The following is a 26540-nucleotide window of genomic DNA, read 5'->3' on the forward strand; positions in this document are numbered from 1 at the left end:
TGTTTCATGTAATTTTATCAAGCACACATGATGGACAGACAGTTGGTATTATAATTCCAGTTTTTACTGACTAATATGACAGGCCACCATTGCATGAAGCTTGACCTGAGGTAGCCACTCTAAATATAGCCTTCCTTTTTGGCAGTTGTAAACACCTAGAGAAGCCCTCAGCAGAAAAGTATTTGCTGTTAATAGCATGTTTGTTGAACAGTTGCATACTGTCAGAGCTTTTTTCATGCTGTTTATGCATAACTAAAAGCAGCCACAGATCCACTGGCTTCTGGTTGGGTTATGTTTAGAAACATGCAGTTTGGTTTGTTGTCTACTATGGGAACTGGGGATGATGTCACTGATTGAAGTAAGACCAGAGACAAGCAGTTAAATTAATTAACAAAAAATTGTTTTTGATCTTTGTAATGAACATAGCTTACTTAAACAACCTTTATGGCCTTTAGTTTCTGGCACTGATGAACCAAGCTATCAGTGTTGTGATTCCGTTCAGTTGGGAAGACTCTGGTTTATGTGTTTGTAGTTCTTTTGACAAAAGGGAGTTTGCAAATAATTTCAGAACAATACCAGCATTTATAAAATGATTCTTCCAAAAGTAAAACTACAAATAGCTTTTTTATGTCTAAAAAGATACTCAGTTTCCCATATAAAAGTGAACAGCTGCTGGGCACAGTGGTGCATGCATGTAATCCCATCAACTGTAGAGGCTGAGGCAGGAGGATTACAAATTCAAGGCGAGCGTCAACAATTCAGTGAGCCTCTAGGCAACTTAGTGTGACCTTGTCTCAAAATGAAAAAGGGCTGGAGATGTGGCTCATTGGTTGAGTGCTCCTGGGTTCAATCCATGGTATCACCCTCCCCTCAAAAAGTGTAAGGCTCTCTGTGTGTGGGTGTGTGTGCGTGCATTTGTGTGCATTCATGTGCTTGCTAGGGATCGAATCCTGAGCCTTGTTAATGCGGAGCATGTCCATGATCACTGAACTATGCCTCCAATCCTCAGAAAAAACATGGTAAGATCTTACTGATATGTATATATTTACCTGTCAGATTGGCAGAAATAAAAAATGTTGAAAAAACACTGTCAATGAGAAGAGGCGAAATTGGCACTCATAATTCTTGTGGGAGTGTTATTATACAACTTTTATTAGAAGAAAGTTTGTATATATCCGTGAAAACTGCAGCTATATGCCCTTTGATCAAGCACTGTCACTTAGAAGAATTTATTCTACAAATAACTGTGCATGTACACAAACTGATGTGTGCCTAAACTTACTTATGAAAAAGTTGAAGATTGGGAACACTCAGAAGTCAGTTGGTTAAATAAATAATGATAACATCTATATAATGAATTCAGCTATAAAAAATGAGAATATGCAGTATGTAGTGATATAGAAATATCTTCAAGATATTGTGCTAAATGAATAAAACTAGAGTAGTGGGTAATATGACATCAGTTATGTAAACAGGAAAACATGAATATATAGCTCATTTTCTTGTATGTGCCGGGAGGAAGTGGAACTGAAGTTCTGGAATGATATTTAAGAAAGTAATATGAATGTTTATCCATGTGTATGTTTTTAGGAAGGAAAAGATAAGATGGCTATTTTTTAAAAATCTAAGTAATTAGAATGTCTAAAAACGTGGAGTTTCTATGGATTCTGCAATCACTGTTTCAGTGGAGCTCTCAATTGATTTCCTTACTCATTCTTGCATCCTTATGTATAACAGATTTCATCATTTTGTCACTGTGGTATGGTTTGCTGCTTCCTATGTGGGTACCTTGGGAAGAAAGTGATAGAAAAGTTTGTTGATTTAGTCTTGGTGATTTTCTATTGTTCCTCAGCCAGAATGAGTGATCTTGAAGACTTTCATACCAGAAGCTTCAGATTCTATGACAAATCCTAAGACATGGGCTAAAATAATATCTTTTGGCCAGGACTGAAGGCTTTGCTTTTTCTCTTTATTTGTAGGAACTTACAGGCAGCAATTGGAGCCTATTATGACTTTGAGAGCCCAAACATCAGTGTGCCCTCCATGTCCTTTGTTAAAGATGTCACCATAGGAGAAGGGGAGTCAATACCTCCTGATACTCAGTTTATAAAAACATGGCGGATCCAGAATTCTGGTAAGTGTATAAAAGGCATTTCTCCCTTGTCCAGTTTGGTTCTCTGTTTTCTGAAAAAAGTTACTTGGGTATGGTTTATCTTGTAGATCTGATTGTGTGATTCTGAACTTTTTCTTATACGTGCATGGTATGTAGAATTTTCTTGTACAGCATGATGACCAAATATTAGTGAAACATCCCTGCTTTCCTTGCTCAAGAGTAGGAATAATAATTTAGGTCTCATGCTTCCAAGCCTCTAAGTCTTGATGGAATCTAAACAATCCAATATTCATTTGGTACTTGGAGCTAGGCTTGTTTGTGGTGGAGTATTGTCTCCACCTGTACATTTTTCTCCATCATTTTATTTCTGCTCTAATAAATCTTCCAGTCATTTCCAGCAGGCTCACGGAGGTACCTTGAATAGAAAAAGGTTGTTGGAAAGACCTGTGAGCATCTGCTCTTTTGAAAGCTCATTTCTTTGCAATCACAAGAATGATTTTTTTTTTGAAATTTCATTGAAAGATCTTTGAAATACACTTTGAAAAATATTGTTGGTGGGTTTTGTTCAGAAGAGGAGGGAACTTATTTGAAAACAAGTGATTGGGTTTTTTTTAGTTATACATGGACACAACATCTTTATTTTTTTTATTTATTTTTTATGTGGTGCTGAGAATCGAACCCAGGGTCTCACATGTGCGAGGCGAGCACTCTACCACTGAGCCACAACCCCAGCCCCAAGGGCATTGTTTTGATGATCTACTACCTCTTTTAAGACAAATTGGAAATAAGTTAACCATAATTCTTTGAAAATAATGTCTGAATACATGTCTGGTAACTTAATTTACCTTTTATTTGTCAAGTTCTTTATTTCCTCAGGTTTAGTTTCTCTTCCCCATCTAATAATAATTTATTCTGACTGGTTGAAGTTGCTTTAACTTCCTTGTTAATGAAGACTTTCCAGAGGAACTCTGAGTGATGGAAAACTAGGCAAAAAGTATGTAGCTAAAAATGTGTAGGTGTTTGGGGGGTATTGTTCAGAAGCAATTAAGCAAGGTAATTTGATATGAGATGGTTAAAAAAAAAATCTGGGGACTACAGCAGACCTATAATAACCAACCTTTTTTGTATTTTATTTAGATTCAGGGTCTTGCTGAGTTGCTTAGGGCTTTGACCTTTATTGACTCAGTTTACTTTTTGTGTTTTTGTGATGGGGAAAGATTGGCTAAACTAGCCTTTTATATTAGAATAATGTACTGAATTTAATTTTTTTTTTTCTCCAGCATGTTTAGAAATAATTCTTCTTGGAGGAAAGTTCAGTGTGTCACTAACCAAATGCACATAATCTGGACAGATTCAGTGTTGTAGGTGACTTAGGGCAGCTATGGTTTTGTAAAATTTATTAACCCCTTTCCCTTTTGGTTATGACACTTGTGCACTGTTAGTTTGGGAGGCACATGGTAATATAGGAAAATAACTGCATTTTTCTTTCTTCCTTTTTTATTTTCTTGAAGTTCTTACTTGGTCAAAGATTTTTTACTTTGCCTAATTTCTTTCTCACTGTTCCTAATTTGGCTTGCTTTTAAAAATATCAAAACAGTCTTCAGTTTCTATTCATCATATTTTTTTCTCTGAATTACAAATACCAGCTGTTACTGATCAAAAGTGCTTTGGAAACGTACATGTGAAATTATTTTATGAGTGAAGTTTTCTGTAAAAGTATGACTTATTCAAAAGTTTTTTTAAAAATATAACTCAGGATCTTGTTTACTTATAGTGAGTTCGTTAGTATTTTTAAATATTGAAAGTTGTTAGAGTACTGTTGAAATGTCTTAAATACTGTCTTGGTCACAGAATAACATTTATATATCACTTACTAACCACACTAACCAAGAGAGTTCCTTGGATTAATGGGAGGGGTTGGGGAAGTTGAGATATAATGGCTGTAATGTCAAATCAGAACCACCTTAATTCAGAAAAATCTCTGATGGTGGGCCTGGCTGCTTTTTTCTTCTCCTTTGCTTGGTAGTGGCGGTTTAAAAAGCCTCTGGGTCTGTAGCCCTTCTTCCTGTTTGTGAGAAGGCATTCTTGTGCCTGAAGTTTTGTTGAAACATTGGGCTGCAGTTACTACTGGAGATTTTATCTTTCAAGGTGCTTTGCACAAATAGGTTTTCCATTTTTCTGGACATTGTTCAGCCAGTTGTAGTCTTATATCTGTAAACTGGATGTTTTCCATTTGGTTAAGGATCGGTCCCTTTGAATAGCAAATGTGTTATTAAAGAGAATGTATACTGGTTCTTTGATCTCATCCCAATCTCTTATTTATTACTTTAAGAGACAAGTGCTTACTGAAAGAATTACATAAAAATAATTTTTAAGGCATGTCCTTGCTACCTTTTTTTGGGGGGTGGGGAGTGCGGGTAATGGGGATTGAACCTAGGGGCACTTAATCACTGAGCCGCATCTCCAGCCTCTTTTGTATTTTATTTAGATTCAGGGTCTTGCTGAGTTGCTTAGGGCTTTGATAAGTTGCTGAGGTTGGCTTTGAACTTGAGATCCTCCTGCCTCGGTTTCCCAAGTTGCTGGGATTACAGGCATGCACTACCCCACCTAGTGTCTGCTGCTGTTTTTTAGGCATGCTAGGTATTTACATATACAACAGATGTGATTGATAGGACCTGCATGTAGCTTTTCAACGGCTTCCACAAAGAAGGTAAATGTCACATACTGTTTAAACGCTTAACATTGAATAATATACACACATAATTCCAGGATCTAAACTTTTGTCATTGTAGAAATATTGAAAGCTTGGGAAGTCTGAGCAGGAAAACTTAAAATTGGAGGTTAAAGTTAAAATTCAAAACTGTCCCTCGAAAAATGTGTGTAGACAGAATCTTTACCAACAATACTTCTTGGTTATTAATATTATAACATTATGCTCTGTTGGTTGTGGTGGCACATGCCCAGTAATCCCAGTGACTCTGAAGGCTGAGGCAAGGGGATCCCATGTTTAAGGCCAGCCTCAGCAAGTTAGCCAAACTCTGTCTCAGAAAATAAAAGATAAGGTCTGGAGTTGTAGCTCAGTGGTAGATTGTCCAGGGGTTCAATTCCCAGTATCCAAAAACAAATCCAAACCACAACAAAACCCCAAAACAGAACTCCATGCTGTGTCTCCTAGCTGTAGTAAAAGTTAAGCTGAGCATGTTACAATAACTCTGGATCAGGTGGGCCTACTGATCTAGAGTCTTATTTTCTGAACTCCATAGAAGTATATATAGAAGTATAATATAAATATAAAACAAGGTTTGGGGACAGAACCTGAGAACGAGCAACTATTTCCTCCACTTTTCATTTATTGAAATAGTTAATTTTCTGTCTTTATTTTATGATTATGAGAAAGTATAATAATAGGGAAGTAATATTATAGAGAAGATACTTTAACATTTTAGTATGTTCCAGTTTCTTTATTAGGCACAGGGGAGAACTGGTGACAAGGCCTGGTGATAAAGGTCTTTGTTTTCTTGGAACTTTATTTGAAATGTAGTCTCCACACATAGAAGTTAAAAAAGAGATGTTCATTGAGGTTTGTTTCCCTATTTGGATGTTCCTGCCTCCAAATTATTTCTGTAATCACCGATAGTAACTCTCAGGCTTTCTGGAACTGTTGAATAACTTTCATCTGATTTTTTGTGATGCTTTCTACCATTCTACCATGATAAGATTTTTTTTTGTTTTATTTTTACTTATTTTTATTTATGTATTTCTTTATTATGCAGTTCTGGGGATCAAATTTGGGGCTTGTGCATGCTATGCAAATCTTCCTCTGAGCTACATCCACAGCCCTTTTTAAAAAAATTTGAGACAGGTTCTTGATGAGTTGTTTAGGCTGGCCTTGAACTTGTGATCCTCCTGCTTTGGCCTCCTGAGTTGTTGAAATTAAATGCATGTGCCAACACATCTGGCTGTATTATTTTTGTTTAAATAAAGTGATGTTTCATAACTAGAACACCACAATCTTATATCATACACTGTATATTTATACTTGGAAATCATAAAACACAGATATTGTCTTTATTTTTCTTCTAGATAGACCTATTTTCCATTAAACCGGTTTGTAACAAAGAATTTGAAGTCCTGTTGCATAATAAACTATTTAAATTCAGATTCCAGGTATGGTGAGGTTGGTGGCCCAAACAGCTCACCAGTACTTCCTTTCATTCTATATTGAGCATTTAGTATCTTGAGCTTTTCAAAATTATCTGACCTAATAGTTATGACTTTAAGAACTCTAAATACAAAACTCTCAGAAGGCAGTTGATTGTTTTTCCCCCCCTTTTCTCTTTTTTTTAAAAAAAATATTTATTTTTTAGTTGTAGTTGGACACAATATCTTTATTTTATTTTTATGTGGTGCTGAGGATCAAACCCAGGGCCTTGCACATACTAGGCGAGTGCTCTACAATCCCAGCACCCCAGTTTTCTTAAGATGATTTGTTATTCCACTTCATAGCAGATTAACACTTTGGCATTGATGGTGGGTAATTCTTCCATTTTTTCTTCAAGAAGCTCTCTTGGTACCATGACATTGAGCAGTTACAGTTATCTGTGGTACCCAGGAGAGTGAGCCTTGGCCAGACCATTAAATGTTGCCCATTTGGTGTTTTACTAACTCACTCTGATTCTCTGGAATATAAAAGTGCTCCTATTAGTATCATTAAGAGACTTGAGAGTCTCAGATACTTGTGGTTGTCTGCCCAGGATAGGCGAGTCTCTCCTCACACTCAGACAGTCTTGGTTTATTTTATTTTTTTGGAAGTTAAAAAAAAAAAAAAGATATTTTGGGGTTTCATATAAACAGACATTGTCTTGTTACGCATATGTATGTGAGGGAGAGAGAGAAAGGCAAGGGTGAGGTATTTAAAAATATATATATATATATATATAAAGTTTTAGGTGGACACAGTATCTTTATTTTACATTTATGTAGTGCTGAGGATCAAACCCAGTGCCTCGTGCATGCTAGGCGAGCGCTCTACCACAGAGCCACAACTCCAGCCCCTGTGGGGTAGTTTTTTAAGGAATAATTTTAAATTGAGACGTGTAGCAGTTTACTTGGGGTGAGGGGCAGTACTGGGGATTGAACTCAGGGACACATAATCACTGAACCACATCCCTAGCCCTATTTTGTATTTTATTTGGAGACAGGGTCTTACTGAGTTGTTTTACACCTTGCTTTTGCTGAGGCTGGCTTTGACCTTGTGATCCTCCTGCCTCAGCCTCCCAAGCTGCTGGGATTATACAGGCGTGCGCTACTGCGCCCAGCAGTAGTTTACTTTTTTATGTTGAATTTTAGTCTTTAAGGAGACTTGACATTTTTAAGGTACTTTTATGTCCATTACTGTTAGTCTTGACCTAAGAGAAATATGCTTTTGCTATGCCACAGTCCTCAGAAATGAAAAGCAGAATTTGCATGTTTTGCAAGTATATCTCCCATAATACTTCTGCCGTTATAGATTGCTCTCTATAGTGTTAAATTAAGGAGCACTTTGCTATCAGTTTTGTTTGTTTGTTTGTTTTTAAAGAGGTAGAGTTTTGCCATTTCCCAGGCTGTTCCCAAACTCCTGGGCTCAAGCAATCCTCTCCTTCAGCCTCCGAAGTAACTGGGACTATAGGCATGTGCTACTGAACTTGGCTGGTGGCAGATGTTTTAAGAGAGTATATGCCAAGACATATACTATATGTTAGACACTGTTTCATGTACTACCCCATAAAAATGAGGAGCTGCAAAGGGTGCTGTTTATAATGGAGTTGAAACCTCAGCAGTAGATCGCTGTTTGCTCTTTTTTGTCTGTTTTCTTTCTAGTAGTTGGCGGTCGGATATGTTTAAAACCAATGTGGCACTTTGAAAGCAAGGAGTTGAGGCATCCAAGGGTATTACTTGGAGATAAATCACAAGTATCTTCTGTCATGAGAGTCCTGCCATGTCCAACTTTTCAGAGATATTTATAATGAATTTTTATATTGCAGAAAAAAGATATATAGAGGGCTATGTCTATATTTAAAGGGAATATATTAGGTTTTTCATATTGGAGAGATTTCAGAGGTAAGATTATATCTTGTCATTGTATGGCTACGTGTACCACCTGACTTGTCAGAGGTAGTCAACTCATAGATTTCTCATTTGAATTACATGTTTTCAGTTTAGGTGTAAATAAGCATGTAAAGTACATACCAGGTAAGATCTTTGGCCCTTCCAAAGGAAGAAAAACATTCTTCCTAAAGCCAGTTCTTCATATTACTATTCCCATCCTTTCCATCAGCACCTCTGGCTGGTTCATGGGACCACAGTTCATTCATGATCATGTAATGGAGATCACCTCATTGTTTGCATTTGACCCACTGCCATTTGAACTTGAGATCTAAACTTTTATTTGATGATTGCTTGTATTTGAGGAGTCTCTTGAACCTGGGTATTTAAGGATTAAATAGTTAAGGATTAATAGTTAAGGATTAATAGTTAAGGATTAACTATTAATTAATAGTTAACTATTAATTAACTATTAATTAATAGTTAAGGATTCCAGAAGAAAGATCATATATCTGGCAAAAAACAACTTTACAGTGATACTAGTATAGACATTATTATTCATGTGTTTGATTCTCTCACCTCTGTGGAAAAGGTGGGAATAATCAGACATTTTTACTTTGAATATCAGCCTAAGTCCATATAAAAGTGAACATGTATTATCTTTTAGTAGAGAAAGCAGTTTCCTAAAGGTATGGGCCTATGCTTCATCTTCTTGACTCTTCATGGACATCACCTGAAACATCTTCTTAAAGAACTGCTTTGTCTTTGCTATAAGTGCATTCTCTTAGGGATAGACTCTTGGTCAGAGGTTGTCGATTCTGATAATTCCTTCTGATCAGTTAGACATTGACTAACTCAGTTTGTAGGTAGGTTTTTGTATGTATGTGAGATGGAGAAAGGGGCTTCTTTATAGTTTCATAATAAACTACACCAAGCATAGGACTACTGATGACCTAACATTTTTTTTTTTTCCTTGTGCTTGAACTCAGGGGCAGAGGCCTGGCCTCCAGGGGTTTGTCTTAAGTATGTCGGGGGAGACCAGTTTGGACATGTGAACATGGTGATGGTGAGATCATTAGAGCCACAAGAAATTGCAGATGTCAGCGTCCAGATGTGCAGCCCCAGCAGAGCAGGAATGTATCAGGGACAGTGGCGGATGTGCACTGCTACAGGACTCTATTATGGAGGTGAGTATGTTCTTGTATAGCTCAGGGTGAAGGAATTAAGGTAATATCTTGTAATATCCCCACTGTTACTCACATAGTCTGTGGAATTGCATAACAGGGCATGGCCTCTTTTACACATGCAGATAAATGACTTGTGTTTAATTAATGAGTCGCTGGTTGAATCTAATGCTCTCCCTTTTATCCTAAGAATTTAATTAAAATTTAGCAAAGTGTATGTAGTATTGTGTTTAGCATTCAAATAATGATTTATGGTGCCATTAATTTTATTATATAATATGGTAGATACTAAAAGAAAACTGAAGGCAGACCTTATTCTGAGTCTCTAGGCATAAGTCATATAAAACAGGTAATGCACAAAGTATGTCCTCCTTCCTGTCTGATGGTAGGAAACAGATGCTATTAACACTTGTCCTTCCTTCCCAGACTTTTTGAAGTAATCTGTACTGTTTCTCCTCCCATATTTTCTATTCACTCTTCAACTCATTCTGTCGTTTACCTGCTTCCCATTCTAATGAATGCTTATTTGTCAGCAACTACCCAGTTGACATATCCAGTAGCTTCTTTGCAATCTTCACGCTAGTGGATCTTCTAATTTTCATTTGGTACTATACTACAAATGGTTTTTGCAGTGTGTACCTTCTTAGGTTCATATTATACTTCTCCTGTTTCTCCTCTCTGAATATCTTTCTTGTCCCTTATCTAGTCTCACCTTTGCCCCTGGATTACTATATTCCAAACTGGGTTCCATTCAGGCTCAGTGATCTCTTCCACCTATGTGACTTCAACTCTCACTAGTATATTATAGATAGTGATGCTCAAATTCCTATCTATGGCTATAGCTTCTTTGGAGAGCTCCAAACCTGTGTTTCAACTACTTATGGGCAGAATTTATGGCACAGATTTCTGAATTTCTGAATATCTTCTAGACAAAACTTGCATCCTTCTCATCAGCATCCTGTTAAGATAATCAGGTCAGAAAATTTGGATCAATCATCTGTTCTCTCCATTTTTCTTAATCACAAACCAATTTCTGTTGGTTCCACTGTATCCTGTGCCCTGAAGATCCACAGAGAAATAGTAAATGGTTAAATCTTACCTGGACTCATGGCCTATAGGCCAGTGGGACCTCTGAGTTATTTCAGAGGCTCTGGAACTAATGTTCTCATATGTTTTTTTGCCAGTGGAAACTTTTAATATTTTTAGTTCCAAAAAATTTTAATAGTAGAGTCTTTCATGGTGTTTATGTGACATCATTCTTTGCCTAAAGCCCTTGTTCCTACTGTAATGAAGCCAAATTCCTTGGCATGTGATTAAAGCACCTCACAGTCTGGCCTCATTTTTATTTGTATTTAGTCAAATAAAACTCATAACTCCGTCATGGTTTGTCCCTGAAGATGCCACATGTTGTCACTTTTCCATGCCCTTGCTCATGTTCTTCCCATTGCTTGAAATATCCTTTTCTTTCCCTTTCCGGCAAACTCCTGATCATCCTCAAGGCCCTGATGGAGTTACCTACCCTCTCCCGCCCCTCGGCTTATTCTGCACTACCCCAAGGAAATTTATCCCCCCCCCCCATTTTTTTAATATTTATTTTTTAGTTGTAGTTGCACACAATACCTTTATTTTATTTTATTTATTTTTATGTGGTGCTGAGGATTGAACTCAGGGTCTCGCATGTGCAAGGCAAGTGCTCTACTGCTGGGCCACAACTCCAGCCCTTACTCTCCCCTTTTTATTAATGTGCACCTGCTTGTTTTTATACTTAAAGCACTGTTATTTCAGGGGCTTGTTAACTTGTTAAAATTGTGAAGTATTGATTTAACACCAAATGAAAATGTAACCACATATCAAAATGCAGAGAGATTATTTGTTCCTTCCTTTCAGGACTCCCTTTACAGGTGGCCTCTACTAAGAACCTTACTTATGGTTGGAGGTAATGTCTCCCACTGCTGAGCTCCATTGCATTATCTTTTCATATCGTACTCCTTTGTTTCTCTTTGGTACTTTACCCTTTTTTACTGATTAATAACGATATGTGTCTCATTTTCTTTTAAAACTTTTAAGGTGATGCCTGATTTATCTTTGTAGCTTCAAAAGCCTGAGCCCAGTACAGAGCAAAGTATGGTTACCAGTAAATTTTTAAGGGAATGTCAACATTTCTGAGGGAGGGAGGAAGATTGTGTTCATGATTTAAATTTAAAAAAATCCCTTGGATGAAAAAATTACTGCTTTGTGTTTTCCAGTGTTTGAGAACTCTAGTATTTTTATGTGTGTCTTAGTGTTAAATTAGAAGTACCGCTATATGGGACATTAAATTTTATTCTTGAAGCAACCCTCTTATATTCTAGATGTCAATGGACTATAAATATACTAGCTTTGGGAGTGATAAAGCATTTAAAGCTCTTTTTGGTCTTACCGTATTTAAATTATTTTTTGGTACTTCGTGGAAGCTGATACCTTCAAAGGATCTTAATAATTTATCTGATTTTGTGGTTTTCAAGCATTTTTCTTAGGCATTTTTCTGGATTAAAGCATATGTGAATGCCTCCTCCCCAAAAGGGAAAGGATAAAAATGAAACTTGTTTTGTGGAATTGAGCACCTCCTTGTCTTATGTTTCCTTGTCCTCTGAGATGACCTACAGAGCACTATGAAGTATAAATTGTAAACCTTCATCTGCTTCAGTAAAGAGTTTTAATTCCATTTTATAGACTGCTGTTTCTCTGAATCCAAATCACTATTGATTGTAAAACGCATCCCAGTATCCGAGATAAGCAACTAACAGTGAATATATGGCTAGAGGCATAGCTCAGTGCTAGGGCACTTGTCCAGCAGGTGCAAGGCCCTGGTTTTATCCTCAGCACTGCCCCAACCCCCCATGTGTGTATAAATATACACACACACACACACACACCATAGTACAATTGTGAACACATGAAAAAAAACAAACTACCATAATAACTATGACTGGTTCTTCCCAGTATTTTTTGCTCACCCTAAGCTTACTCGCTCCTTGAATGGAATGGAATGGTGAGTGTGGACTATAGTCTTGCTTGGACACTAGGTGACCTCTGTGCCTCATCTTTCTGTTTCAACAACAAAGGTTTTTTTTTTTTTTTGATGGGGTGGTCTTTAGATGGTCTTCACTAGAAAGAATCCATTCTCTCTATTCTTATAACTTTTTTGTTGGGGGAGTACTGGGGATTGAACTCAGAGATGCTTAACCACTGAGCCACATCCCTAGCAGTTTTTAAATTTTGAGATTTTTTTTCTTTTTTCCTTTTTTTCTTTCTTTTCTTTTTTTTTTCTTTTGTGGTGCTGGGGATTGAATCCAGGGCCTTGTGTATGTGAAGCAAACACTCTAGCAACTGAGCTATATCCCCAGTCCCCCCTTTAAAATTTTTTTTTAATATTTATTTTTTAGTTGTAGATGGACACAATATATTTTATTTTATGTGGTGCTGAGGATTGAACCCAGGGCCTCACATGTGCTAGGTGAGCGCTCCACTGCTTAGCCACAACCCCAGCCCCCCTTCCCCTTTTAAATTTTGAGGCAGGGTCTCACTACTAGCTTAGGCCTTGCTAAGTTGCTGAGGCTGGCTTTGAACTTAGTGATCCTCCTGTCTAAATTTCCTGAGTTGCTGGGATTACAGGAGTGTGCCACCATGCCTGGGTATTTTTATAACTCTTAATGTTGCTTCAGTTCATCTTTTCTTCAAAAGGAATTTTTGCTGTTTTCAGTAATTTACCAAGTGTCCCCTTTCCTCTTTATTTTTAACAGGTTGTGCAGTTTCAGATTTTTTTGATAGTTGTGCTGTTAGCATGTTGTGTGGATAGTTCTTCGTCATGTGAGCATATTACACAAAAGATCCCTAGCCCTTTCCCATTAAATAACTGTTATCTGACGACCTAAACTGTTCTCTACCACACAAATTTCTAACTCTTTTGATTGGGGATCAGTAAGTGTCTGATTCTCAACACAATTCATTTGTGAGTTCCAGCATTCTTTTTACTGACTTTGATATCCCTATCATACTATCCCACCAAAAGAATTAACTTTTTAGATTTTATCTGAATAGCAAATACTAGCAAATAGTGGTATTAGCAAATTCTAGTACTTAGTGTATGTATGTTAAGTGTTTGTAATAGACTTTTTATATGTCCTTAGGAGGGTAATGGACACATTTTCTGGATGAGGAAACTGAATACCAGAGAGAACAAGTGATTTGCCTGAAGTCTAGTAAAAGTTATGGATTGGCTATGAATTAGAGTTATAAATTTACAAAAGTAATTTTGTCATTTTTGTTATTAATTTGCCTGCACATGTTGAATTTGATGAGGGTGGGGGGATGTATGATCCCCGAGTCCTTTATTCAGGTCTAGAATGGACATGAAGGTGGGATTAAGGTCAGGGTTTCTCTTAGGCAATTGGATAGATGTCACTGTCCCACAAATTCCCCCTGCTTTTTAAAACACACATACAGGGCTGGGGTTGTGACTCAGTGGCAGAATGCTCGCCTAGCATGTGTGAGGCCCTGGGTTCAATCCTCAGCACCACATATAAATAAATAAAATAAAGCTAAAATTAAAAAAAAGTAAAAACAAAAAGATAAAATCAATAACCAAGATCATTTAAAACACACACACACACACACACACACACACACACATTCTTTAGGACTTTGGGTTCTGGACATTGAGTAAGCAGCATGAATTATCCCCCTTTAGCCTGAGCAGCAACAGCAGCATGCTTCTCCACCTTCTAGCATAGTGTCCTCATCCAAATTCTCCTAGAGATTTATCCCTGCATCCTAACTATTTCCTGTAAACTATAGGGGTCTCATTTGAAGTAAGCTAATGTTGAGTGATACCTTGGTTATTTTGTGCTGATGGGTGTTTCTCCTACTTGAAATAGTCCCTCATGTTAAATACCTTACATGGATTCCTAGAGACATTTCACATGTAGAATATGAGAAATTATTCATTTAGTTTCTCAGAGGTTAGAGATAAACCTTTTCCTAGCTTCAAAACCACAATATACTAGGAAACTTATTGGGTATTCTATGTAAGGCACAGATTGTGTATTTCCTAAAAATCTTTGTAAGTTCTTCTTGTTTCTCCATTTTATAACGTGTCCTCCTTAGCCAGGTCATGTGAGAGTTTCCCTTCTTTTTTTTTTTATTATTTTTTTAGTTGTAGTTGGACACAATACCTTTATTTTATTGATTTATTTTTATGTGGTTCTGAGGATCGAACCCAGGGCCTCACACATGCTAGGTGAGCGCTCTACCCCTGAGCCACAACCCCCGCCCAGAGTTTCCCTTCTTATGCCTCTTTTATTTTTTTATTTTATTTATTTTTTTTTAGAGAATTTTTTAATATTTATTTTTAAGTTATCGGCGGACACAACATCTTTGTTTGTATGTGGTGCTGAAGATCGAACCCGGGCTGCACGCATGCCAGGCGAGTGCGCTACCGCTTGAGTCACATCCCCAGCCCCGCCTCTTTTATTTTAATTGATGGTGTTATTAAAGAAGCTCTGGTTTTGTGTATATGGACTTCCTCTCTAGAATCCATGGTGTCTTCTACTTACATGCTATCCTGCCTGGCATTTCGGCTAGTTCTTTGGATCTTGTAACATATTTTTTTTTTCACCTTAAATGTTATTATTTTATGTTGTTCTCAAAAAAGTCTTCTTTTATTTGCTTCTAGAATGTCCTCACCATAAGATGCTCAGTGTTTCACTTGTGATCTCTGGATTTCTTAAGTGTCAGATATATGAGCAACACTTTGAAAATAAGATTTTTACCTTTGATGAGAGAAATGCTAGCTAAGCTGATTGTGACTTGTATGAGAAATGTTTTAGAAAGGGCCATTTTAAAATGTAACTGAGATCTGAAATTCTAAAATATTTTCATGTTATGAGATAATAGACTAGTTCACCTTCAGAGAAGGAAATCTGTTGCATTGCTACCAGGTGGTGGTGATTATTTGGTGATCTTGTCAAGGTAGTTGTGCGTGAGATAGAGATAAAGTGAACCGAACAATTTGGTACATGTCTATAATCCCAGCAACTCAGGAGGCTAAAGCAGGAGGATCATAATTTTGAGCCCAGCTTCAGCAATGTAGTGAGACCTTGTCTCAAAATGAGATTAAAAAGGGTTGAGGATGTAGCTCAGTGGTAGAGCACCCCTGGATTCAATCCCCAAACTGCAAATAAGTAAATAAATAAGTAAATAATATAACAGTATAAATATAAATAATATAAAAGAAATGAAAGGGTAATGTGAAATGACTGTTTTGTTCAGATTAACTTCTAAAATGCAGACATGTACTAGGCACAGTGGTGCACTCTTGTAATCCATCAACTCAGGAGACTGAGGCAGGATGATCAGAAGTTTGAGGCCAGCCTCAGCAACTTAGTGAGACTTTGTCTCAAAATAAAAAGGGCTAGGGAAGTGGCTTTGGGGTAAAGCACCCCTGGGTTCACCAGTACAGAGAAAATAGATAAAATAAAATGCAGATGTGTGGTTCTCGAACCTCCACAAACTATAGAAAAGCAAAAAATCAGATGAAGCAGCAATTTCTTCTGAAGGGTGCGCTGTTTAACAACATATTTACATGTATTAGGTGTGAAACATCAAAGTTTTAGACTAATCTGTCATTAAGCTGTGATTATTGTTAATGTGTGTTGTTCACTGTATAATTAGTTTTATTATTCCTCAACCGGAGCGTGCCTGTATACAAACATGAATTTGAAAGGAAGGCAAAAGTATAATTTGAAAGCAGCACTTTTTTTTCCTGTGGTAGCTAGATTCCTCCTAGATAAGTCTCTGTTCTGGAATGTTAAATTCTAATGATTCTAAATTTAAGGGAGTCATAGTTCCTTATAAAATGTTTTTAAGCAAGTATACTTCTTTTTTTTTTATTTTTTGGTTTTCGGTGGACACAACATCTTTATTTTATTTTTATATGGTGCTGAGGATCAAACCCTGCGCCCCGCGCATGCCAGACAAGTGCATTAATGCTTGAGCCACATCCCCAGCCCAAGTATACTCTTTATTAAGATATCAGTTTAAGTATTCATTATCAATAAGTGCTATACATCAGGATAGATCTAATTAAAGAGTATTTTACTTACTTAGAGAATATAGCCATCATAATACAGCATTTATAAATAGAACTTACCACACTTGCTTGATTCTTATGTAGCAATAATTTTAATATGCTTCATTGATTTACTTGTTACTTTTCTTGTGGAGGTAAGGGGACAAGCCACTACAGGTTAAATTAATACACTGATTGTATGATTCATAATGATTTCAAAAAAATTTAAAACTAGGGGGAAAAAGGTAAGACTTAAAATTTCTCACATAGAAAGATGTTTAAATATATGCTCATTTGAAAAATGTTTCAAATGAGAAGTTCTTAACAAAATTTTTCTGAATTTTTAAATTTTGTGATGGGAATTTTTAGTAAATGTCATTGCCCCTAGATCAGACTAGAGCCTAATTATCTTATAAATTAGGAAGCAAGCATAATTTCCTTTCAAAATTCAGTACATGCTTTACAACTAATATGTGGTTGGTTATTCTTTAACAGAATGATGATTGGTGTCTAAAACGATGTATAGGACCTGTAAGTGGTGTTATCTAATATCTTAATATTTGATGCAATTTATTTTCTTTAATTACTGCTCAGAATGTGGTCATAACATTATTTTTGGAAACCATCTATTAGCCTTGTAGTTAAAGGTGGGGATCTTTGAAGAGAATAGTCTCTTACTGAAAAGCAAATTGCATTCTGTTCCCGTAATAATGCTTTGACTAGCCACATAATGCTCTAATGGCTTTTCCTCTGGAATTGTAAAGTTATTTTTCAGTTAGAAATTAGTTCATTCTCTAATCTTTATCTAGGGAGAAATAATACTTTTCTTTAGCTCTATTTTACCCCTTTTATCTTTAAAGAGCTTATGCTTTTCTTTCTTTACAAAAGGAATGTGAATGTTGGACATTTGGTCTCAGGAAGGAATGCTGTGAGCCTGTTACTGCTAGCCTCTGAATTTTTCTTTGTAGTGATCAATGTCCTTCTAGTTTCCTCTTAGGATTTTACTAAGAGTTTTGCTTGTACTTTGTTTTGACATGGCCTTGAAAGCAATTGAATTCTAGAGTGGGTTAGGCTTTGGCTTAATAGCTACTTCAAAGTGACTTTTCCTTTTGATTTTGATTTTTCTCTTTTATATTTGGAAATCAGAAATGACTAAGAAAATAGATCTTATTCTGACCTAAGACTGACTTGAAGACTTTTTAAAATGTTTAATAATACATTGTATTTAATTCAAATATAGCTATATTATCATTTCCACATGTGGCTCTCGCTGCATTTCAAGTAAGTCACATGTGCCTAATGGCCTGCTGTTGGAGAGTGCAATCTATCATTACTAATATGTTGTGCCAATTTTTTGTTTCGTTTTGGGGTAAAAATTTTTATAGAACTGTTATTTTTTCTTCTAAGGAATTTGCAGGTGAAACACTCTGGGTCTGGAGGTTTAGGTTTTCAGTTACTAATTCAATTTATTTTCATAATTAAAATCCTAAGTTATCAAATTTATGTGCATAATGTTTTTGTAATAGTCTCTTGTTATCTTTTTAATGCCTGTTATTTGGTGATAATTGCTTTCATTCTTGATATTTTGTGTCTCCTCTTGTTGTCCTTTCTCTTGGTACATTTCTCAATTTTATTGGTCTTTTCAAAGAACCAGCTTTTGATTTCATTGATTTTTTTTTTTTTCACTTGGTTTTTCAGTTTTATGAAATTCTGCTCTTCATTGTATCATTTCTTTCCTTCTGCTTAATTTGGATTTATTTTGTTCATTTTCTTTGTGAAATTGTGAGGTAATTGAGTTGAGCCTTCTTTTATAATAAAGATATTTTTAGTACTATGAATTTTCCTCTACAGTTGCTTTTAGCAGCACTCTGTAACTTTTGAAATTCTGTTTTCATGTTCATGCAGCTCAAAATTATTATTATTTTAAATATTTATTTATTTTTAGTTTTAGGTGGACACAATATCTTTATTTTATTTTTTTATGTGGTGCTGAGGATTGAACCCAGTGCCTTGCGCATGCCAGTCGAGCGCGCTATCATTTGAGCCACATCCCCAGCCCTTATTTTTTTTATATATTTATTTTTTAGTTGGACACAATACCTTTATTTTATTTATTTATTTTTATGTGGTGCTGAGGATTGAACCCAGGGCTTCGCACATGTTAGACAAGTGCCCTACCACTGAGCCACAGCTCCTGCCCTCAAAATTATTTTCTAACTTCCCTAGAGATTTCCTGTTTGACTCATGGATTATTTCTAAGCTTTTAGAAAATTTTCCACACATTTTTTAGTAGTATCTAGCTTAATTGCTTTGTGGTCAGAGAACATACTTTGTAAATTCTAATTTTTAAAAATTTGTTAAGATGAGACTTGGGGTATTGTCTGTTTTGGTGAATATTCCAAGTGTACTTCAAAAGCATGTGTATTTTCCTACTTTTGAATGGAGTGCTCTAAACTATCAGATTTAGTTGGTTGCTGCTATTGTTCAATTCCTTAATATCATAGATTTTTTTTTTTTTAAACCCCTACTAGACTAGTTCTCTGTATACCTGAGAGAGCTGAGTTAAAGTGCCCAGCTCTAGTTGTGGATTTATCTATTTCTCCTTTCAGCTGTCAGGTTTTTGTTCATGTATTTTGAAACTCTTTTGTTAGGTACACACATATTTAGGATTGTTCTTTCTTCTAGGTGAATGACCTATTTATTATTATGTAATATCCCTCTTTTTTCCTAATAATTTTCTTTGCTCTTAAGTCCATTTTATCTAATTACAACATAACCACTTGTACTTTTGCTTGATTAGTTTTTACTTTTAGAACAAAGCCCTGTATTAGAAGTATTGAATAAGTGTTGGGTGGTGGTGGTTGTTATTAAAAGAACTATGTCATGACCCCTGTGTGTAGGAATCCCTCCCCAGTTGTTCAGTTGTCTGAAGGGTTCCTTAAGGTTTTTCTATCTTAGATATCCTAATAATGTATTTACTTGGGGATCATGGTGGAGTCTTCAAGGGGATGCAGAGATTCCAAGTTATAAAACAAGAAAGGTATTGAATGCAACTGGATATGGAATTTCCAGCATCTCAGTGTAACTAATTTGGGAGGGGAGGATCTGAATCCTGAAAACTTCTTTCATAAAGGAGATTTGTTTTAATTTTTGATGCATTATAAAAAGTGAGTAGCAGTTACATTTTCATGCTCACAGATACTGGCCTCTTGAAAGGCCCAAGGAGGTGGTTAGATTTGGAGTTATTCTTAGGCATTTGAAGGTGATAAAAAATAGTTTTTAACTCTTTAGGGATATCAATGAACCACATCATAAAATGGGTGTCAGTAGATGTTTGAAGGAAGAGAGAGGTTAAGACTGCACAGGTGCGGGAGACCTCTGAAGTATGTGTGCTGAAATAACAGGAAATAGTATTCAACAATGCCTTTGGTTTAAAAAAAAAATGCTTTCTAGCTTCTGATTTCCTCTTTAGCATGTTAGTAGCTTAGAAGTTGCTACTCCATCCTAATGAATAAAAGGCTGAAAAACTGAAAAATTAGTAATTCTTCTTAGATCCAGCAGAGATGTGAGGTCACAGGGCAAGCCACAACATCAGAAGTTGGATAGTCAGATATATAGTCCCAGCTTACTCAAGGCACCTACAAGCAGCCACCTGCACAGGAACCTGACAGAGTGAAACTCCCATGTGACACTAGTCATCAAGGGCCGCCAAGCTTTTGTGAGTTTTGCTTCCAGGGGTTCTTCCAGGTTCTAGCAGTGAATATTGGAGAAGTATTTTCCAATGCTCTTGGCAAAGGGAGGGGAAAGGTGCCACCAGAGCCTTGTGTTCTTTTTAGCAAGGCTCGCCCCCAGGAGAAACTGTCTTCTGGTGCCTCACTGACCTGACCTGACCTGGGAAAGGGAACCCCTCTCCCTGCCCCCACCCCCCACTTTGGCCATCTGTCCCATTTAAGGGGAAGAAATTGAGCAACACAGGTGAAGCACATAGTCCAGGAGTAAAACTTACCAAAGACTGAGACCTAATTGTGGGACTATGGAATATTACCTTTCTCCTCACACCTTACTCTGCTTTATCACCAAAGGCTTTTTTAACTGCAAAACACCCCCACCCCAAGCCCAAAATACACACTGGTAATTGAACCCAGAGGCACTTTACCACTGAACCTCACCTGGTGTCATTGTCCCCACTTGTTTATTTATTTATTTATTTATTTAATTTTGAGACCAGGTCTCACTAAGTTGACTAGACTGGCCTCAAACTTGCAATCCTCCTACCTAAGCCTCTTGAGTAGCTGGGATTATAGGTATGTACCACTACTCCAGGCTGCTGTAGCTCCTTTAAACCCAGTACTTCATGTCTACCTTTGAGCAAGAGAGACATCCTAAATGGCAAAAAAAAAAAAAAAAAACCAACAACAATTTGAAGAGATTGAAGAGCATTAGAACTAGAGTCACTTTCGGTAGATCAGGAATTTTTAAAAACTATAAATAGCATGCTACCTTCACAATAGAGAAATAACATGAAAGATAGATTATAATGTAAACAGAAAGATGGAAATTCTAAGATCAAATGAAAAAGAAATGCTAGAGATAAAACCACAACAGCACTGTAACAGAAATGAAGAGTGCCTCTATGGGCTCTTTAGTAGATTGGACACAGCTGAGGAAAGAATTCTTGAGCTTGAAATATGTGAATAGAAATCTCAAAACTGAAAAAGATTGCAAAAAATTGGAACAGAATACCTAAGAACTATGGCCCAATTGCAAAAGGTAACATATGTGCTCAATGGGAATGTCAAAAGGAAAAGAGGAACAGAAGAAATATTTGAAAGAGTAATGACATAGAATTTCCCCCAAATTAGTGTCAGAAAGCAAACCAGTGATCCAGGAAGCTCAGAGAACACCAAGCCAGACAAAGCCCCCAAAAGGAAAAAGACCATTTCCACTTGATTTCAAGATGACTTATAAAGTTGCAATTATTGTGGAAAGAAAGAATAAAGAAATAGATCAGGGTTGGGATTGTAGCTCATTGGTGGAGCACTTACCTCACACTTGTGAGGCACTGGGTTGGATTTTCAGCACCACATAAAAGTAAATAAATAAAGATATTGTGTCCATCTGCAACTAAAAAGATATTTTTAAAAAAGAAATAGATCAGCAGAACAGAGGACTTAGAAACAGACTTATAGAAATACAAAAGAGCAAAGGAAATATACCAGAGAACAGGTAGTCTTTTATTCAAAAGATGGTGCTGAACATCCATATTGCCAAAAGGTGAATCTGAACATAGACCTTACACACCTGCCACAGAAGGCTTCTTTCTGCAAAAGGGACTGCTGAATAAGAAGAAGATAAGCCACCGACTGGGAGAAAAATATTTGCAAAGGACATGTGATAAAAAATCATTACCAAAATAGAAAAGCTCATAAAACTCAACAGTAAGAAAATGAACAACTCAGTTAAAGAATGGGCCAAACACCTGAACAGAAATCTCACTAAAGGTACACAGATGACAAATAAACATATGTTATCAGGAAATTAAAACCACAAGATATCACCACATATCTTTTTAGAACAGCCAAAATTCAGAACACTGAAGACATCAAATGCTGGCGAGAATGTGGAACAGCAAGAACTCTCATTCACTGCTGGTGAGAACGCAAAGTGGTACAGCCACTTTGGAAGGTGGATTGTCAGTTTCTCCCAAAGCTACACATAGTCTTGCCATGTGGTTCAGCAGTTGCTCGTCATCATATTTACTCACATGAGTTTAAAACTTAGGTCCACGCAAAAACCTGACCATAGGTGTTTATAGCAGCTTTAGTCAAAAGTTATCAAAACTTGAATACAGCCAAGATGTTATTCAGTAGCTGAGTGGACAAACTGGTACATTTACACTGTGGAATATTATTTAGTGCTCAAAAGAAATGAGCCATTAAGTCATGAAGAGACATGGAAGAACCTTACATGTATATCACTAAATGAAAGAGGCCTCTGTGGAAAGACTGTGAATTGAATGGTTCAGTGACATTCTGGAAAAGACAAAACTGGATACAGTAAAAACCTTAATGGTTGCTGGGGTTAGAGGTAGGGAGGGATGAAAAATTAGAGTATAAAGAACTTTAACTGAATGACAATACAGTGGAGATATGTCACTGTATATTTGTCAACACCCATGGAATACACACTACCAAGTGTGATCCCTAATGTAAATCTAGGCCTTTAGTGTTGGTTCGTCACTTTTGTATAATGTATCAGTGTAGTGTGGCATGTTGTTAGTGGGGGGTGTACATAAATGAAGAAGGGGAGTATACAGAAAATCTCTCTTCTCTTGATTTACTACCAACCTAAAACTGCTCTAAAAATATGAATTATATTGAAAAATGCTTCTCAGTAAGAAAAATAATGAACATTAAGAAACATTTGAGCTAGGAAAACATCTTGGCCTATATATATGAGGTACTTGGCAAAATGGTAAGACCAAAGACATTTGATTTGGTAGAACATGCCTGTAATCCCAGCAGTTTGGGAGACTGAGGCAGGAGGATCACAAGTTCAAAGCCAGCTTCAGCAACTTAGACCTTATCTGAAAAAGGGCTGGGGATGTAGCTCAGTGGGAAGTACTCCTGGGTTCAATCCCTGGCCCCACCAACCCCTTGCCAACAAAAGACAAGACAAAAAAATAAAGAATAGGAGGAGAGATAAGAAAAAACATTTAGGAACTTTTGTTTCATCGTTGTCTTTGATTTCTGCCAGTGAATTTGATGCCTGAGAAGCAATATTGGCAAGAATATTGAGGGGATAAAATAGATACTATTAAAATAGCTACTATTTTATTTATTCTGCTAGTTCTTGCATTGGTCCAGCTGGTCATTGACTGGGAAGAATTTCCTTGAAACCAGAAGCAGCACATTCCCCTAGGGAGGGCACAGTTAACACACTATGTCATCTCTAGGAAGAAAAAGCACTCACCGAGGGTAACTAGTTACCATCAGCAATGCTGTTATAGACTTTTTTCCATAGTTATGTCCAAGGTAGTGTTTGAATTTCTTAAAAAAGGCAAGTGGTATTTGTCTTACTATTTTGCTCTTAAGTATTTAAGACAAACACATTAGCTCTGTAAAGTTAAACTTTATCTTAGAAAGATGTGGACCAGAAGGAAGAGTTTAGATAAATTTTTTTAAACAGACATTTAATGTTGAATTAGGTAAATTGGTTGGTAAGTCCAGTAGTTGACTTTCTGGTTATTGAACTGACTACTTAACTTTGAAGTACTTGTTTGAATATTTTATTTTGAATTGCCTTTTGATGAAAATAATGCAGATATCAAGACACACCTGTGTGCTTTAGTCACTATGGTTGAGAGCTTCTGCAGAAGTGGTGAAGGGAGTACGGATACCAACTTTCCCCCTTCTTGTTTATATATAAAATTAGGAATATTTAAATGTTAAGCCTTTTTATCCAATTTTATATTTAAGTGTTTTTCAGCATTAATACCAAAATGATTGTTAAAATGTCAGTTTTAATCTGTTGTATGCTAACTACATACAACTGGCTCTTAATTTTGATTCTTTGCATTATCCTTAAACATAATTGTACTGTGAATTTTTAGTTATTTTATGTTCTTAACTGTAGTTTCATGCTATTTTTTAATTAACCTCATTTATTTTTTTTAAATACGGTGCTGCAGTTTGAACCCCTTGCCTCACATGTGCTTGACAAGCCATCTACCACTAAGCCACAACTCCAGTCCCTCATGCTATTTTTTTCTGCAATTGTGATACCATGCACTCTGATTATGCTTAGTTAGTAGGGTGTACAAGTTTATATTATTGGGATGTTAATATTTATATCTTTTCTGTTAGGAAAAATTGTCTCCATAGGTATTATTTCCTGATTGGTGGGACACTTAAAACTGAGTTGGGCTGGGCACAGTATTGTACCCCTGTAGTCCCAGTGACTTGGGAGGCTGACACAGGAGGATTGCAAGTTGGAGACCAGTCTCAGAAATTTAGTGAGGCCCTGTTTCAAAATAAAAAAGGGCTGGGAATGTGGCTCAATGGTGAATGCTTCTGGTTTCATTCCCCAGTACCACAAAAACAAAACACACACAAAAAAACAACTGAGCTACATCTGGTTGGGAGTGCTACAGGGTATCAAAGGTAATAAGCATTAACATTAGGATTAAGAAGACCTAATTTCTGGCAGATGTGGTGGCACATGCCTGTAATCCCAGCAGCTCAGGAGGCTGAGGTAGGAGGATTGAAAGTTCAAAGCCAGCTTCAGCAACTTAATGAGGCCCTGAGTAATTTAGGGAAACTGTGTCTCAAAATAAAAAATAAAAAGGGCTGGGATGTTGCTCAGTGGTTAAGTACCCCTAGGTTCAATCCTTGAAACAACAAGGAAAAAAAGAAAAAAAAAAAAAGCACAAAACAAAATCTGATGTCCAGTTCTGCTTCTATCATATAATAAATTACTGATTGACCTTCAACACTATCAAAGTCACTGGGACTCAGGTGTTTTTATTTTGATTGATTTGGGGAAACATACAGCATTTATTGTTTTGACTATCTTTTAAGTATGCAGTTCAGTGAGTTAAGTACATTTACATTGTTATACAACCATTGCCAACATACACCTTGAAAGTCTTTGATCTTGCAACTGAAACTCTGTACCCATTAGTAATCAGTTCCCATGCTTCCTCTCAGCCTCTGAAAACCACCGTTCTGCTTTCTATGATTTTGACTACTTTAGGTGCCTCACATAAGTGGAATCAGCATTCATTCTTTTGTGACTGGCTTATGTCACTTACCATGAGGTCTTCAAGGTTTATTTATATTGTAGCATTTATTAGAATTTCCATTTTTAAGGTTGAGTAATATTCCATTGTATGTAAATTTTGTTTATCCATTCATCTTTCAGTGGACAGTTGAGTTGTTTCCATCTTTTGGCTATTGTGAATAATGCTGCTACGAACATGGGTATACAAATACCTCCTTGAGACCCTGTTTTCATTCTTCTGGATATATACCTAGAACTGACATATCTAGCAATTCCACTTCTATCTCTTAATTTTTTGAAGAATCATACTGTTTTCCACAACAGCTGTACTATTTTACTTTCCCATCAGTAGTGCATTAGGGTTCCAGTTTTTCCACATCCTCACCAACATTTGGTATTTTCTGAATGTTAATCCTAGCCATCCTGATGTATGATAGATGTTATCTCATCATGCTTTTAGTTTGTATTTCCCTGATGATTATCGACATTGAATCTCTTTCATGTGCTTATTACACATTTGTGTATCCTCATAGAAGTGTCTATTCAGTCCTTTGCCCACTTTTAAATTGGGTATTTTTTCTGTTGATTTGTAGTAGTCTTTTTGGATATTTATATCCCCATCCAGATATGTGATTTGCATTTTTTTCCATTTCATGGTTCACCTTATCACTATTGATTACATGGAAGTTTTAGCTTTTATATCCAATATATTTTAAAATTTTACTTTTTTCTGATGTCATATTCCAAAAAGTAATTGCCAAATCCAGTGTTAGGAAGCTTTTCCTCTACCCACTCCCCTTTTCCCTATGAGTTTTATAGTTTCAGCTCTTATATTTAGGTTTGTGGTCCTTTTTGAGTTAGTTTTTGTCTGTGGTATGAGGTCAGGGTGCAACTTCATTCTTTCGTTTTCCCAGCACCGTTTTTTGAAGAATGTCCTTTGGCCATTAAATGGTCTTGGCACCTTTGTCTAAATTATTTGCCTCATGAACAGGAGAGTTTGTCTCCAGGCTCTCTATTCTGTTCCATTGGTCTGTATATCTATTTTTCTGGCCAGTACCACACTGTTTTGATTACTGTAGCCTTGTAGTAAGTTGTGAAAACAGGAATGACTTCATCTTTTCTTTCCGATTTGTTTCAATTACTCAGAATTATTTAGCTATTAATGATGTTAAGATCAATCAGAGAGTTCAGGTTGTAATAGCCTCGATACCAGCCTTTTGCCTGATAGTTTAAACCGTTGTTGAATATTGTTAGAATCATTTAATTAGAG

The 26540-nt window shown here is 36.5% G+C and overlaps 1 protein-coding gene across 5 annotated transcripts in view; it reads left to right on the forward strand.

Moving 5' to 3' along the window:
• Ilrun (inflammation and lipid regulator with UBA-like and NBR1-like domains) overlaps window positions 1-26540 on the forward strand; it is an 86727-nt gene that overhangs the window by 36783 nt on the left and 23404 nt on the right. For 4 of the 5 annotated variants that reach the window (XM_046464385.2, XM_046464386.2, XM_046464387.2 and 1 more), the window contains exons 2-3: window positions 1980-2134; window positions 9187-9384. In XM_046464385.2, the coding sequence (XP_046320341.1) occupies window positions 1980-2134; window positions 9187-9384 (353 nt within the window). The remainder of the gene's footprint in view (window positions 1-1979; window positions 2135-9186; window positions 9385-26540) is intronic. The other variant, XM_058585589.1, reaches the window with a different exon arrangement.

Source organism: Marmota monax, unplaced genomic scaffold, assembly GCF_021218885.2.
Source record: "Marmota monax isolate L192 unplaced genomic scaffold, Marmota_monax_Labrador192_F-V1.1 WCK01_AAM20220418_F8-fsc00211, whole genome shotgun sequence".
Classification (NCBI taxonomy): domain Eukaryota; kingdom Metazoa; phylum Chordata; class Mammalia; order Rodentia; family Sciuridae; genus Marmota; species Marmota monax.